Source organism: Marmota monax, unplaced genomic scaffold, assembly GCF_021218885.2.
Source record: "Marmota monax isolate L192 unplaced genomic scaffold, Marmota_monax_Labrador192_F-V1.1 WCK01_AAM20220418_F8-fsc00012, whole genome shotgun sequence".
NCBI lineage: Eukaryota > Metazoa > Chordata > Mammalia > Rodentia > Sciuridae > Marmota > Marmota monax.
Window position 1 is genome coordinate 22,849,598 of NW_026695227.1, and position 17,939 is coordinate 22,867,536.

The 17,939-nt window shown below is 32.1% G+C and overlaps 1 protein-coding gene across 9 annotated transcripts in view; it reads left to right on the forward strand.

Moving 5' to 3' along the window:
• The window catches only part of Cntn1 (contactin 1), a 343,845-nt gene that overhangs the window by 258,354 nt on the left and 67,552 nt on the right, over positions 1-17,939 (forward strand). For 8 of the 9 annotated variants that reach the window (XM_046436255.2, XM_058576455.1, XM_046436256.2 and 5 more), the window contains one exon: positions 16,782-16,940. In XM_046436255.2, the coding sequence (XP_046292211.1) occupies positions 16,782-16,940 (159 nt within the window). Of the gene's footprint in view, positions 1-8,782; positions 11,064-16,781; positions 16,941-17,939 lie in introns of those variants that run through there. The other variant, XM_058576457.1, reaches the window with a different exon arrangement.

The window sequence follows — 17,939 nt, forward strand, 5'->3', positions numbered from 1 at the left end:
AAATCAGAAGACAATAGAAAAATTGATGTTCATGTCTTGCTAGAAGCAATGAAATAGACTTCTGACCTGAAGGCCAGGGATAGCAGAGAATGGAAGAAAGCAGCCAGGTGGAGAGAAAAGGGTTAATTCCATGCTCTTTTCCTTTATCTATCATCATTTAACACAGTTGCAGTTAAACACTAAGTCACACTAAGTTAGATGGAGTTTGCTTTAAAAACCCTGTAGTTAATCACAGGACCACTCAACCTAAGCATGCATTAAAAAGAAAGAAAAGAAAAGAAAACAGAAAAGAAACACAAGGTAAAAGCAATAACAAGTCCCTAGATACAGCAATAATTTAAAATTAACATAAATGTACAGGATGTCATAGTGCCATTCTTGGTATTATGATATTCAAATTGTTTTAAGGAAATTTCAGTGACAGTTTGTCTTTTTTTTTTTAATAAGGAATATATATTGGTATTAATTGAAAAAAATGTATCACTGAGAGAAGTAATTTTAGAATCAACCTTTTCAAATTAGAGTTGTGTCTTATAGTCAAACAGATTTAAAACTCAGATTACTATAATTTGCTTAATATTTAGATGACCATTTTAGTCTTGTTTTTTTTTTTTAAGAATCAGTTCTATTATACTTCAGATATTTATTTTTAGGCTTCTAATGTGAAAATTCATTCTAAGAGAATGGATACAAATTTCTGGGTTTCTAATAAAATGTTTACTTCTAAAGTTCATGGAAGTGTTTCAAGTGGCTTCCTCAAGTGTTCTGGGCTGGGGAGCAGCCCTGTGTGAATGATCTTCAGCAGACTTTTCTTGAGACCTTAAAGCTCTTCCTTTCAGAGCGTCACTTAGAAGCAAAGGATCCTCAGGATTTACTCAGCCACACTTATGGAAACACAATAAGATGCAGTTTTGTAAATCTCAGTTCTCATTCATGAATGATATTTAAAAATGGGCCATGAAACTAGAACACAAGAGCAAGAAATTAGGTTTTCACTTATATGTGCTTTACACCTTTCCCTTCTGTATTACAAACATCGTTAGCAATGCTGCTGGCTATTAGGGACACTTTCCGGACATCTGCATGAACAAACATGTTTGGCATAAAAATTGCCAAATAGGAGATGCAATCAGGATTCTACTTTCCAGGTTCCCTCCTCTGTGCTTCTATACTACATTAAATAATATTTCTTAACCGAAGTCTGAGCTTCCAAAAGGCAAATAAAAGACAAAAGGACTTTATTATCTAAAACTTTCCGTTTGATCTGATTCCCATCTCCAACATATGTGCCATGGAATTTGAAATTGTTTAGGGGGAAAAAGTAGCTGAAGCTAAAGTAGATAATATGAAAACAGTGTGAATATACTTATGTTGTTTCTATTGTTTCTACTTATGTTGTTTCATTTTGTCTTACGTGATTTTTATTTAGCTGGAAGCAGTTTGTGTGTGTATGTGTGTGTGTGTGTGTGACTTTCTACTTTATTTCAAAGTCAAACATAGACATACAGAATGGAGAAAAATACAAGGTAGATGCCATCTTTATTTGGTATAGTCTATTGAAGTTTTTATTACTTGACCTAATGACATGGTTACCAGATTCTTTCTTAAGAAGGTCATTTTGTTTGATGACTAAATCCCTTTTAAATTCTCTCTTGGATAAGTAAAGGTAACATATCTGAATAAAATAACCTGGAAACTTGTGGAAGTGAAAAATGTCAATACCCTTTTTAGTCTGAATAATATTCATACATTTAAAATTATTAGAAATGGTTGGCTAAAAGCCTTTTCTATGAAAAATGCTTTTGACTACTTATTACTTTCAGCTGTTCTGTATTAGCAATTTATATACAGAGCATACCAGTCTTTACTGTTCAGGCAAAAATGTTTTAGATGTGTTTATTTGGATATGTTTGTTCAGAGAAACTAGTACACTGTGTTTAAGAAATATGGAATAGATAACTATGTTCTTCCTCTGAGGTAAATGTGTACTAATCCTGTTGTTGGCAATTGATATATTAATTACATCTTTTTTCTTACCACTTCTTGACATTTGAAAATACAACTTTATATTCTTATTGGTACATTATAATTATACATAATAGTGGTATTTGTTGTTACATATTCATACCTGCACAGAATATAACAATATAATTTCATCCATATCATTCCCCAGTACCTCCCTTTCTCTTCTCCTCCTCCCTACCCTTGGTTCCCTTCTTCTACTCCACTATCCTCCCTTCTATTTTCTTTAGATTGCCCTCCAACACCTGCACATCACCCCCACCTTTTTTTCCCCTCTAGCTTCTACCTAAGAGAAGAATCACATGACTCTTGACTTTCTGAGTTTGGCTTATTTTGCTTAACATAATGCTGTCAAATTCCATTCATTTTCTTGAAAATGACATAATTTCATTCTTTTTTTATGACTGAATAAAACTACATTTTGTGTGTGCACTTGTGTGTGTATATATACATATATATATATATTTTTTTTTTCTTTGTCCATTCATTGATGGACACTTAGACTGGTTCCATAATTTGGCTATTGTGCATTATGCTGCTATAAACATGGATATGAATGTATTGCTATAGTATGGTCACTTTAACTCTTTAGGATTATTACCGAGGTGGTTCCATTGTTAATCTTTTGAAGAACATTCATACTTATATCCATAGTGGTTATACTAATTCCACCATAATATAACAGTATTTCTTTTTCTCCACAACCTCTTCAGCATTTATTATTGTTTGTATTCTTGATAACTGCCATTCTGACTGATGTGAGATGAAATCTGGGTATAGTTTTGATTTGTATTTCCCTAATTGCTAAAGATGTTGAATACTTTTAATATATTTTTGTTATAAAAATACAATTTGAAATTGAGAATTAATCCTAAAAGTCATCTGGACAATTCTTATCCCCTCATTTCACAAACTTAAACACAGAGAAAGTGCCTTCCCTTTCATTCTCTATTTATTTACCGGCACTTGATCATTTTAGGACCCTGGTTCAGTCTTATTGTCCTAGGCTTCTAGGAAAATCTTTTCATAAAGTTAGATATAATTTCTAAAATTCACCATATTAGATAGATTATCAGGTCAGCTTTATAAAAATTGCTACTGAACAGTAAAAATTTCTGATTTCAGTTTCTACTGAAACTGTTTCTGTTCTTTTACCCTTGCATTGTCTGGCATATAGTCACAAAAGTAATTTAATTTTAGAAACATTCTGGGAAAAGATAGAACCAAACACGTTTTTTAGGAAAAGGTTAAATCACCACCTCAAGGATTATTTAGAGTTTTTTTGAATGACTAACTCGGAACTTTCATGTTAGTGAAGGCAGCAGGATGGAGAATGTGTTAAAAGTTTGTGGAACTCTTGGTGCTAAATCGGAGTTTAGAATTCTGTGGTATCTGGCATAAATATTAACATTGTGTTAAAAAATTCTTTTATTCAAATTATTATTAAATAAATGAATGTGGGTTAATACTCAAAATTACTATGAAGGCATGCCAGGCTAAAATTAAATCAAAAATATATTTAAATTAATCAGTCAGATCACCATGAAATTAGGAAGAATAGACATAAAGCTTTCATGTAGTATATACAGCAAATCAGTATCCAGATATACACATACCTCACCACACACCTATGCATGCATGTGCATGCATATACATGTACACACATAGACACACACACACAGGAGAATGGGAAGAGATCCAGAAAAGGGAAAAATTTATACAGGCAGAAAAATCAGTGTCCAGATCATCATAGTCAAATTAAAGAGGTAGTTTTTCAAGTATTTGGGGCAGAAAACACACATTTACCTCAGATACTTGGATAATTGCCTGTGTTTTCCACTTGCTTTGGCCAAGGAAATCTTGCCACAGAGACAGACTAAAGACTCTGTCTCATCAGCCTTGGAGAACTGAGACAGCAAAACGGTCCTTGCTGCCCACACTGGTTGGAACAATGACAGATTGGGCGCCCTTCTGAGGCATGCTAACCCCACTCTGCATGAAGCCTTGGAGATACAGCTATTAATAGCCCAGAAATTAAACATTCCCATTTCCCTTTCTTAAGAGCATCAGAAAATTTAGGTCAAAGAAAAACTATTAGGGGCCAGTTTTCCATAATTGTTACCTACTAAAACTGAAATATTGAGCCAAAATGCATATCTGGTTATAATAAACACGGAATTTAGAAAATGGATGATTGTTTCAAAGTTATAACTTAGTAGTGCTTCTTTTTTAAAAAAGGAGCTTGGATAAAAATAACAGACTTTCCATTTATTTTTAGAGTTTTAAAGTATATCAATGATTCGATATTATATTTCTCAATATAAGTTGAATGTACAGTGATTACTTCTGACTTTCTTTGTCTTAAAATCAAAATGATCAGCTTTTGGAAAACTGGAATGTCTTCTTTGCTACTCAGTTGATCTGTATCCATGGCATCTTTCTAAAAATAGTCAACAACTCTGATACTTCTTTTTTTGAATCAGGAGAAAACAGAAAAGCATTTCAGAACTTAATAGGCATTGTGAGCTTTTAGACTCTCCATGCAGTGCCCCAAACAGGTTTACACATCTCTGTGTATTTACCAGACAATTATGCCAAATCAAGCTGGAAACTATACCAATTACATGAGTTTTTTGAAAGCAGATACAGATAAAGGGTGATGTTGAAAATTCTTCATAAGTGAATGAATGACAGTTTTTTCATATTTAGCAAATAATTTTAATTTTTGTTCACAAAATATTATATTTTGTTCACTAAAAATTATATTCTAATATTTATGCTGTGAAAAGGTATATATTATGAATATAAAATAAATATGAATAGCATTATTTAATATGTAATATATGACATAATAAATATTATAATTATCTGGTATTTTATAATGAAATATTATAATTATAAAGCATGTTATAATGAAATGACATATTAACTTATTTCATATATTTATTATATTATATAAGGATATATAAAATTTATTAGGAATATTATTTGGCACACAATTTTAAGATTACTGTAACTTGATATAAATAAATTCTAATTCAGATATATTTAATGTGATAAAATCATGTGGAAATGTTAAAATGTAAGCCTTTTCTATTTTGTCAAGAAATATTTATTACATATAAAGCTCTGATAAAAGATTTTGTAATTTTTATTTTCACCCATGAAATATATATATATGTACATGTATATATATTTATTATTAAATGTTAATTAAATATATGTATATGTTTATACACACACACACATACATATGGCCTAATAACAAGCAGGGGGAAGCTATAATAATTTAAAACATATTTTTTCCAACTAGTTAACTTTATACAGTTATAATTCCAATAGTATAAACAGCAAATAAATTATAGTAGATGGTTTGAAAACTTGATTTTTATAATGCACTCTTTGGCCTAAAAATAGTTAATTGAAACTTTGATGTATGTTTTTCTGCTTTTTTTTTACAGCATAATAATTCATACAGTCAAAAAAATAACTCATTCAAAATGTTTCAATATCTTATATTACAATGCATATATCTATAAAACTTTTATATAAATTTTACCATATCATCCTAACAAAACCATTGTAAAGTGGTAGCAAGAAGATTATTAATCTCATTTCATTAACAAAAGAATTTTTTAAAAATAAAATTCTCAATTTTCACACTATAAAGCCAGATACAGGCAGATATCAATGCTCCAGATTCAACAACCTGAACTTACTTCTTTTTTTCCTTAATATTTAACTTTTCCAGATACATAAATCAGACCACATAACTTTTATTGTATATCACTATCACTGTTAGAAAATGTTTAGTTTATCAAAGTAACCAGATTGCCTGCCACACACACAAATGCTCTGAGTCATTGATAATTCCAAGCTAAGTTAGAGAGTACTGTATAATTTTAGGTTATTTAAAATTAGAATTTCATTAAAATCATCTTTTTCAATTCATTTTATTTTTTAAACAGAAGAAAAAACGCCTTAATATTACTACTGATAAAATAACCAAGAAAAGAAATAATGATATAAGATCCCTTTCAAACAAAACAATTTTGTAACTGTTGATTTTTATGGAATGTCTGACCTTTTGAGTTTTGGGAATGTGCAATTCTGTCCTTAGGGTGCCTTGTGCAGGCAGGCTTCCTACCAACCACCGCCTCTCAGCTAGGAGCCTGCTGCCCTAGCAGCCCCAAGAATTTGACTATGCCCCAGAGGTTTTTGCCTCTTATTAAAGGAAAATGAAGTAAATTCAGAAAAAGTGTTTACCTCTACACATATGGTAAATTTAGGAAGCTACCAGAAGGAGAGTTTAGTGCCTCCAAATTCTTATCACATGGTTCCTCCAAACATTACTGGAATTTAATGAAACATATTGCAAGGGAAAGGAAGACATGTTAATGGGTCTTACAATCACTGGACAATCTCTCTTGGTACCCTAAAATGCAGCTGTTTTAGATTTGGCAGCCTCCCTCCTTCCTACTCAGAACTGACCCTGGGACCCCAACCTCTGTTTCAGAACACCCCTTATGTACTCAACATCTGAGTCAGGTATCCCATGAGATCAGAACAGCAGGGAGCAGTTCTCTATCTTTTCTCTGCCAGGGCACTTTTCCATCACAGTGTTTTACTGTATATTATCCTCTCGTAAGTGATTGCAGACTCTGGCATAAATCCCCAAATTCCTTTCTCCTAAAAAGTAAAACACTATTTTAATATCTAATTGTCCAGTGTTAGCCATCATTAATGGTCACTCTGGACATGTGAATATCTGAGGAAGTTGACTGAGGTTTGTGTGGATTTCTCAAAGCACTCCTGAACAAGCAATCTCTTTATTTGAAACTGCATTGGGATACAAGTGAGTGATGTCTCACATATTACAGGGATAACTTTGAATCCACTTATTTTTTTAAATGTGCATACTCATAAAAAAGGATGAATTCCAGTCATTTGCGACAACATGTATGGAATGAGAGATCATTATGTTAAGTTATATGACCCAGGCACAGAAAGTCAAATAGTTGTATGATCTCACTCAGATGTGTAATTTTTAAGAGTTGATCTCCTAGAAGTTGAGAATAAAATGATGGTTACTAGAGACTGGAAAAAGTGAGGTGGGGGAGGGATGAAGCAAGGTTGGTTAACAGATTAGTTAGGATAACATTATAGTTAAAAGGAAGAAGTGTTTGTATTGCATTACACACTAGAATAGCTGCAGATACCAATAATGTACTGTGTAGTTTTAAAAAATTAGACAAAATGATTTTAAGTATTTTTTACCATATGTATGTATATCATATACATATATACATTATAGTATTCCATTTATATGCTCAATATTTATATATCAGTTTAAAATAAGAATAAATATAATGTACAAATTTCTAAATTCTCAATGCTATTAGTAGCAAATTATTTGTGACATACCAAAGTATAGGTATCCTTTGTAGGAGTGTCACTGAGTAGTTCAAAGAATATACTTCTGAGCACCTGCTCGCTTCAGTTATAGTGGCTCTTGATAAACAGAGCATCTGGTCCCCTCAGATGTCTGGACTTTTAATAGCTTGGATGATAACCATGGTAGCCATGCCAGAAGGAGCTCAGGGAAGCTCATTCAGGGAATGTACACATCCCCTTCTCTCCAGGCTTAAAACTTCAGATTGCAGATAAGCACATTCTGCTAATACAGCAAAAACTACCAAGATCTTATTTAAAAGTGTGTGTGTGGGGGGGAAAGAATATATGTCATATTTACAGTTTCAATTTTTATCTAAGGAGCTTAAAATTTCATGTGTTTAAAGTGTCCAAGTTCTAAAACCTTTGTTACTATTTACCATAAGAACTAAATTTGCAACAAGCTGTCAGCAGAGGCAAATTGTCCTAGATACATTTGTCTATTTAAATAACTGCCTTCAGGGTCAGTAGTAGCTAGTAAGTAGCCTAATTCTAATAATCAGGCTATTCTGAGTTAAGAGTAGGAGAAAGAGATAGATATGATCATCTGTTAATTGCACCCTTTTGTATAATACCATAACTGCATTAATAAACATATAAAATTGCTATAAGATCTTCATGGTATGAAGGAAAGGCTATGGTCTTTGGCATTTGGCACACATAGGTTAGCTATTTACTCTACATATTTAATAAGCTGTGGGGTCAGGAGAGACAGTGAATCACTATAAACCTCATATTTATGAAAGAGAATACTGGTAGTTACTGTTTATACATTATCCATGGCAACTTTTTATATATGTTTTTCTTTATTTCCTTCCTCTTTACTATTAATAAATAAAGACATAAAAATAAATATTATTCAAGACATTGCTATCATGACATCCTGATTCAACTACTGATTAGCTCTTTAGGATTATTGCTTAAATCTATTTTAGTATTTTTCTTCATTAAAATTCTTCAAAGCATAAGCATATGCTTTAGTGGGTAGACTTAGACTGTGGGGAATAAACTATACACAGGGTCAGAATTTTCATTTTTGTTGTTGTTTGTTTTTTTGTGAAGGGTCTCCAGTTACTAGTCTTTAAAAAGTGAGTCACTAAGAAGCGGAGAGGTTTGATTGGGCAAAGCTTGTCACTTTTTCTGTCACCCTCCTTTGGACCTCCATCCTCAGGGTCTAGAAGACAGCTCTCTCTGTTCATTATTTCAACTTAACCTGTCAAGGAGTCGTGGCAAATCCCCGAAGTTCATGGCTTCCTGCCTGGAACTTGGCATCCACATCTCCCTTCAGCATTGATCTTTCCTCTTGCAGGTAAAAACAGAAAAGATGGAGAGAAAAGCATGGCGGATCCCTTTCTCCCAGTCTGTGCAAGCCTGCCTCCAACCTGGTGATCGTTCACACTCACCATTTGTGTGAAAGCCTTGTTTTTTTTTTGTTTTTTTTTTTAATATAATACTAGATTTGACTAATTAACTCAATCTCATAGTTTCTGCAATTTTTCCCCCTGCAAACTAGTTTTTAGAGGATGTTTCCCCATTGAAACTTCTAAACATAAAATATTTTTTTAGATATAATTATAAAGCTTCACTAATAACTGCAAAAAAAAAAATGCCTAGTGAACTAACCCAGTACCTCATATACTGGCCAAGTGAAAGTTTTGTGTTTTCCTGTCTTGTTTTTCTTTGAAACTATAAATCTCAGAAGTTAGCTCATTACCTGAAAAAAATTATGAAGAACTGGTGAAGTATAACAGGAGTATTGCCACTGAATGGACTATTTGATTTATTTGAGCAGGTAATGAACAATGTTGCTGTCCAATCCACCAATGCATCACCTTAATTAGGACATAAAATAAGAGGAGCAATGCTCCAGCAGCCTTTCCTATCCTAGTGCCATCCATAGTCTTTGATAGGAAAGAGGAAAATGAGCAATAACCACAGAAAAGTGACCACGTCCCTGAATGGACTAGGAACAATTACTGGGATTCAGAAGTAAACACAGACAGTATGTGTAGGAAAACACCATCTCTGTAGCAAGATTTATGGGAAGATAGCTAAGCCACTAACAATGCGCATTTATGATGAATTTTATTAACTGTAGCCATCAGCTTTCTTTTTGAGAGGAAGGTTGAGATATTTATTTGAAGGACTTGGGCAGATGTGGAAGGATTAAAATGGAAGTATATAACTATTTCTGGGACTACTTAAATTTCATTATTTGAAAATACTTTCCTTCTTTAGTTAAAGAAACATATTTAAAATTCTTGTTTCTTCACAATAATATTTTTGTTCTTTATAGACAGTTTTATATTTAGATATGAGATAGTTTTCAGGCCTCTCATTTAGTAACTCTAGCAACTCCATTTGTGGTTTGAAGAATGCTCTGGAAAGCCCTGAGGGATATAGATATTTCCATCATTACATATAGTTTTATTTTAAAAATAATTTATTAGTCATCTTAAAAGAATAAATGTCTCTGATTCAAGATCTTACTTTCATCTTTTATATTTTGTAAACTCAGCTGGCATCACAGAAAGAACTGTCTTAGAATTTGAACTAAAAGTCTAGACCAATTTGCATTTTAATAAGTTATGTAAAATCATGTTGAGGATTTTGAAGTATCTGTAAACATCACCATGGAGACGTGTCTGAGTCATTATTGTGGGCATCTTCCTACATAGTCCATATCTGAATTTATACCACCAAGGCCAGCTAGGAATATAGTTTGAGAATGAAAGAGGAGAAGTTAGATTAGAAACCACATGACAAGGAGGATGGGAACAGGAAAGGGAGAACATTCTTATTTAAACAAACTATACTGATATCAAGTAGGAAAAGTATAAAGATTCATTGGCCTTCTTCTTGCCTCAATCTCTTTCTAATTAGAATCTAAGTTCACTTTTATTAATGTCAGATGTTAAGAAAACTAGTAAGCTTCTATTACATGGTAGACATATTTAATACTAGGCTTTCTCCTAGTACAGTTTCAAACATCAACAAGACCACACAACACTGATTTGCATTGATAATAAATGCATTTATAATGGGCATTAATATGCATCTTAAAGTAGAGCCACTGCTTTCACTAATTTTCAGGTCAAGAGCAGTAATAAGCCGGGAATTTAATTTTAGGTAAAGAAGACCTGCCTTAACATAACTGATGTTCTTTATCTCCCAGCAACTTTCGTTTTAAGATTATCTTATTTTAAAAAGGAATAATATCAGTTCTCAAATTTTTTTGTTTACTGATCATCTTCAAACTTTTCATTGAAATTTGTCATTTTGGTAAAAATAAACAATGAATCCTGGGATATTTTATGTGTTGCTTTGTTTCTACTCCTTGCTGGGGAAGAAAATGACAACAAAATGTCATTCTTGTTAAACACACCAGTTTGAGATCAGCAATGTTTATATTGAAATAGTGTGCTGTGTCCAGAGGTGTCCCAAATGGACTGGTGGTTGTGAAAGCACATTTCTAACAGTAGCTGTTAAGGAAGCCAAGTGTAGTTGTTGAATAGGGAGAGAGCGTGTTTGGGTTCCTGCTAGGTAGTCACTGACTTCAGTGACAGCTGAAGGGCATGGCATATATTCTCCAAGGTCTGAGTTTCAAGTCATCTGTCCCATGTGATTTATTAAAAAATGAGTTTCAAATATTGATTGAAAAAATGTGGTCAGCTTATTTTTAATATGTGAATCATTTGGAAAATTTATTTGTCCTGCTATCTTTCCTAAAATGTTTGAAATCTTCTCATTTAATGTTATGGACACAATTGACAAATAATTTGTTTTTCTGCTCATTTTAAAAATTATTTTAAATATAAATGGGAACTGAGTGAAAATCAAAAAGGTCTTTTTTCCTAAAACATTAATTTTCAGAAAAGATTAACAAATATCTGTATGATTGTCAAGAAAGGCTGGGGATGAATTGATTAAGAATTTATAGATAGGTGATATGATAACCTATGTATTTGAGTTAGCAAATAAGATAACGATTTTAAAAGCTATAACCAATGTGCTGTAGTTTATGTCATTTTTTTTCCAAGATATACACTTGTGCCCAAGAAATTTATATTCTCCTCTATAAGAAAGTAACCAATGGAAAGTTATCAAGACCATTTTAAAATGTGATATCAATAATGCTATTTCTAAATTGTTGCTTTTAGCATAGTTGTTGAGAAGTTGGTCTCAAGGCAAATTGATTGGGTACAAATTCTTAACTTTGCCATTTATTAGTAGGATGACCATGGTCATTTGATTTAATCTGTCCCTGACTATGTTTCCTCATCTATAAAATAGGAAAAATAATAGCATAGGATTGGATATTAGTATGAACTATAAAAGTTTTGGCAGTGACTTAGCTGTAATAAGTATTCAACGAAAAATATGATTTTTATTAACAAATACTGTACAAACTTCTTTTTGTGATTTTCTGAAAATTTTGTTATATAAATTTTATGTTGTCATGGGTTTATTACTTACTTAAATAATATGGACAAATCCAAGAGAACAATAGAGTAAAACTGTTGGCATTAAGATAGTTCTTTAGAAATTTTTTGCAGACTCACACATTTGAGCTACGTGATCTGAATTTGCAAATGGACATTTTCTTACCTGGGGCATGTTACAACAGGCCTTGCCTGTCTCCTGTTCTGACTCTGCACTTGCTATTGACCGGCTATGATTCTGACAGTAATCTTTCTAGACATAGCATCCTTCTATGAAACAGATATTGGCTTAAACAAGATCTAAAGTGTATGTGATTTACATAAAATATTGAACTATCTCTGTTATCTGCTGAAAGTCAATGATTTAATAGTAAAAATATTGAGAACCATGAAAAATTTAGGGAAAGAAAATACAGATGTGGCAAATGAGACTGTCCATTTAACTGCAGATGATAGGGAATCATTCTGGAAGTTTCCAAAGTCCTTCACTAAGTAAGAAGGTGACAGAAATGAACCTCAGTAATTATTTGTGAATTCCTTTAAGCTAATTTTGAAGGGCACATTATGTAAAAATAGAATACTAACAAGGATTTTGGTAGACCATTATTTATCTCCCATAAGGGTGGTTTTATTCAGCATTCCTAATGAACACTCTTGGAGAGGGATCTTTGCAGCTAAAGAAAGAATACATGGGTGAAATACAAACATAGTAAGACATGGGTAAAGACAATAGAAAAGGAAGACTATTCATAGTGTTAGCCTCCAGCTGAGAAGAGAAGAAAGGCAAGACAGACAGTGATCTAACACCATGATTCTGAATGGGAAAAGATGCAAACAACCAATATGGAATGGCATCTGTGTTATTACTTATATCAAAGTGGAACTCAGTCAGTGGAATAGGCCTAACACAATTAGAGGTGTCCACTCATGGTTACATCTGCCAAGTACTGGTAAGAATCAGGAAACAAAAATAGCAGCACTGCTATAGGGATATGATTATGAGCTTAAACAAATGCATTTCAGAAACTCCAAGGCATGGGGTGGGAGACATATTAGAAAGACAGGGATGAAAATAAAACTATACTCATAAGAGCACAGAAGCAAAAAGTATGACTTAAATAATTTTCTATTATCTCCTTCAAATCTTTTTCTTTTTTAAAAAAATTTTTTCTGGTTATAGATGGACAGCATGCCTTTATTTTATTTGTCTCATTTTTATGTGGTATTAAGATCAAATCCCTCACACATGCTAGGCAAGTGCTCTGCCACAGAGCTACAGCCCCAGCCTCTCCTTTTCTTTTTCTACTCATTTCCTTCTCTAACTCCCCAAGTATTTAATTAATGATGGTGAGAAGAATTGATGAAATGACTTTTCCTGGGCTAGTCAGAAGAGTATTCCAGTCTTCCGCCTCCACACCTCAAATCTTTAATAATTAAAATAAAAGAAAGAAAAAAATGAAAAACTAAAATAATTTATCATATAATGTATCTAGACACTTAAAATAGAGTCAAATTGCAGAGGTCCTTTTCATCAGATCAATTTCTCTATTTTATGATAATTTAACTTTGGGATAAATAATGTTCCTGTGATTCATTTGCACGTGACCAAGGACAACCTAAGAAGCTCTAAAGGGGTATAGGAGGATAATAATAAAAGAGCTGTGTGTAGCAGTCCATTTTTGCTGGATTCAATTCTTAAGTATTTATTGAGGGTACAGATTGAAGGGGGTTCAAGAAAAAGGAATTCACAGGGTCAGAATTAAGTATTGGGTTGTTTTTTTTTTTTTTCATTGACAAAAGAATCAGAAAAGTTGTCAACTCTTAAATAACTTCCCTTGTACTGAGGAACAAGTAGTTCCTTATTTTATTTTCTGCCATAGCACTTTTCTCTCCATTCTGAAAAAAACTAAGCAAGTAACATCAGCCTCCACTGCTTGAAAACCTTCCCTCTGCAAGCCACCCTGTGCTGGCCTGACTATCTCTATGGTAAAACTGTTCTATTTTTGCTACATCCTGATTACTTAGTATGTACTGGAGTGTCTTCACATTCTGAACTTTTCCTCACCTCTATAAAATTGACCAGAAAACATTTTACTTCTGAGGTTTCTACTTTTTCTCAGTGGCAAGTGATAAATGAGTGATGTAGTAAACAGATCCCTCACAATGATTAACCCATACTAATAATCACCACTGCCAGATAGCTAAGACTCTTGGACGGCTTTTTTAGAGACAATGACAATAATACTGTTACTAGCTGAAGTTTACTGAGGGCTTCTATAGACCAGGCCTACGACTAGATACTTTAAGGATGTCACTTTAATCCTAACAACAATATCATCAATATGTATTACTTTTGTTTTATAAATGAGAAAACGAGAGCTTAGTAAATTTAAGTAACATGATCAAGATAAATCAGGGCATAGAATTTAAAGCCAAGTCCATTTTAACTCTAAAATTCCTTTTTTTTTAATAGTGTGTTTTTTTTTTCTCCATTATTTTCTGGGAAAAATTTGTAGGCAATTGCTAGATGGAAAATTTTACTTTACATCAGTTGAAACCTTACCAAGTAATATTGTCACACAAGGGTGTTAAATGTTAAGGATGCTAAGCAAACTGACCCTTTGCATTTGTCATCTAAATTCCTTCCTTGTGATGGCACAGTTATTTCAACACAAGTTTGAGAATACAAATTATAATTTAGACAGTCATTATGGTTATGGAACTGTCAGAAGGTCAATTGTGATAAGTTATTTTTATATAGTTACCAAATATTCATGAAAAATTCACTGTAGACCAAACATATATCAGAGAAAAAAATAACAAATATAGTGTTTTACTCAAGAATTCTGCTCTTTAGTGAATGGAAAACTGAAAAAGTTATGCATGCAATATCCCATTAAATATACCAAAAAATGCAGCTCTAATCTGATCTTTGTGAAATATTAGTCATTTGAAACTCCAAGAATTCAGAGAATAACAGCAAGGAAATGATTTATAGTTTAGTGGTTAAAGACTAACCTATGGCAATTTTGCCTTAAATTCCCATTAACATTTTCTGAATACCTTTACACACAGAAAAGTTTTTGAATGCACATATTATAGAAGTTTATCTTTGTTTTAAAGTCTTTTTAAAACATATTTTCTCTCTAATTTTTAAGTTTTTAATACTCTGAAATTTTCTTCTTAGTAACTAACTTGGGATGATGCTTTATGTGAAATAATGAACTTCTTGATTTTGAGCAATAATGTATACTGTATTTCAGTGTGATTTTTTCACATAAAAATGGAATGTGTTTCCTCAATATAAAATGTGCTCTATTATTTATGTATCTGTTTTCAATTATTTAACATTAAGAAGTGTAAATACAATATTACAGATGACAAATTTATATAAGTAAAATTACCTATATTATATTCAAATGTGATATATTTCCAAATAATAAAATTTACTACCATCCATAGGGTGTGTCATGTGTTGCTTTACATTGGTGATGATATGTTCATTGATCTACAAATGCTTTTCTTCCTTCGGGCAACCATAAAAAAACTGGTGAAGGTTTGGGTTTTGCCCACATTTCCACAGAGACCAAACCCATATGTAAAGAAAAAGCAATCTAGGCTAAGCAACTCATCTGATATAAAACTATGAAGGCATTAATTTCAGCTAAAAGATAAATATAGATCTCTTCTTTAGTACTGCATTATTTGAAAATGAAGGTGTTACTTAATTATCAATTGTTATATTCAACATGTCTAATTCAGTTGGACATAAACTCCTTTGTAGTTCAAAGGAAAAAAAAAGTGATGACATTTTCTGAAATATCTGTAGTAGGAACTGTCTATTAACCAAGAGGCTTCTTTAACAGTGTAAGCAACAGATACCATTTTATCATTTTAAATTCTTTTTCTCCCCCATTTAAAAAAATTCATGATGCAAAATATAAGTACTTTGTATGTAATTATCATGGCATTTATTACTTTCTATTATAGTTATTTGCTTGCTGGTCCATTTCACCCTCTTCAAGGCAAAGAGCTGCTCAAAACCCAAAAGTTTGTCTTGTGTATCTTTTCCTCTCTACTACTTAGCATAGTGCTCTCAATTCAAAGAATAAGTAAATAACATTGTTACTCAGTTGTGAAGCATCTATGAAAACATATTTTTGTGTTCTATAATAACAAGTCCTAAGACTTTCACTTATGCAATGTGATGTTTTCAGAATATTCCTGTATATCTATGAGTTGATGATTATTTTCCATATTTTATATAAGTAGAAACATTTCTTTTATTATTATTTATTATTATAACATTAAATATTATTACTCAATATGTTAAAATTACTTGCAGAAATTTTCACTCTGAGTAAAATATATCACCTATATTATCATTAGGAGTAATGTTATAGCATTTAGGGTAGGGTTATAAGAAAATATTTGTTCCATATTGGGGAGAGAGAAAAAAAAAACAGTTGACCAAGTGTCCTCATACCTGGATTAACTTGTGCTGCCATATATGATTCATCCTTTCAGCAAAAATTCATTGGATGTCACGGTCTTCTAATCTGTAGTAGGTCTTCTTAATGCCAATTGCATTTTATCTGTTGAAGATTATTATATGTATACTCAATAATAATGCTGTTTTGATGAATGTATTATCTTATTCCTTAAAAAGTGACATGAAATATTTTAGTGAACACCACAAATGATATTTTATTATTCCTCCTTATGGTTTATATTTAAAAGAAGGCAACAACACTTGATTATACTCTATACTTGTTTAGGTTAATTGCAAGGAGGATGTTTTCGTATTCTAATATGTGATCAGTCCTCTAGTTGGAATTCAGTAATTCATTACTCATTTCATTCCAGGTCCCCCAGGCCCTCCAGGTGGTCTTCGAATAGAGGACATTAGAGCCACCTCTGTTGCCCTCACTTGGAGCCGAGGCTCAGACAATCACAGTCCCATCTCCAAATACACTATCCAGACCAGGACCATTCTTTCAGATGACTGGAAAGATGCTAAGACTGGTGAGTTGTATTTGTCTGATTAGTTATTACATGTTTAAGTGTGACTTTTTCAATAAAATCCTGTAGGTTTTCAAATTTCATGATGTATGTTGAAATACTTTTTTTCTTAAAACATTTTTTGTTTTAGCATGCTAGTTTTTTAAAGCATGTCCAAATCTGCAGTGGTAAAGCAACAAGGACATCCTGGTTTCCTTCTTTGAACTACAGTGAGGCTAAGATTCATTGGGAAAAAAAAAAAGAATCATTATAGAGCTTTGTTTTGGCAAGTGTCATTTATGACTCATTTTATCTCATTATTTAGGAACTATAGTTCTTCATTTTTTTTAAAACAGCTGCATTAATCATAAATATTATATTAAGCATTCAAGTCTTACTCCCTATAGTCATTTACTTCCTGAAAATGATCCTGCCTGGTTTGAATTTCCTCAGGGAAAGATTTTAAGGTTTGGTTTCTTTCAAACCTTTTTTCTTTTCTTATATTAAGATTTTCTAAAAGTTTATAAGGAAAAGTTTATTACATGGATACTTTTGCTTACCTATAACTATTACCATTGCCATTTATCATTACTAACCTAGAATATCACACATCACTTTATTTTCTCCTATAACATTAAAGAAGGTAGAAGATATTTTTGTAAAATAGCAAGGAAGAATAGTAGAAATATCTGCTCATTTGTCACCAGAGGAAAAAGAAATAAGCCAAGAATAGAAAATAAGATGCTTCTTCCTTTTAAAAACTGAAAAATAATCAATCCTGTGTTTCAAATATACTCTCAATTTAGCTTTATCCTGACATAGTTTTGCACAGTAAGGTGTTTTAACTTAGATTTATTTCATATTGAATATATTGCTTTTTTTCAAGGAAAATTAGTCAAATAGAAACTTAAATCTGTTTCAAGGATTTAGGATATATCTTAGTGACAAGTAATTTTCCACATAGATGTATAAAGTTCCAATGAATTAGAAACAGGTGAAATATTCCCATTACACTGTGCTTAT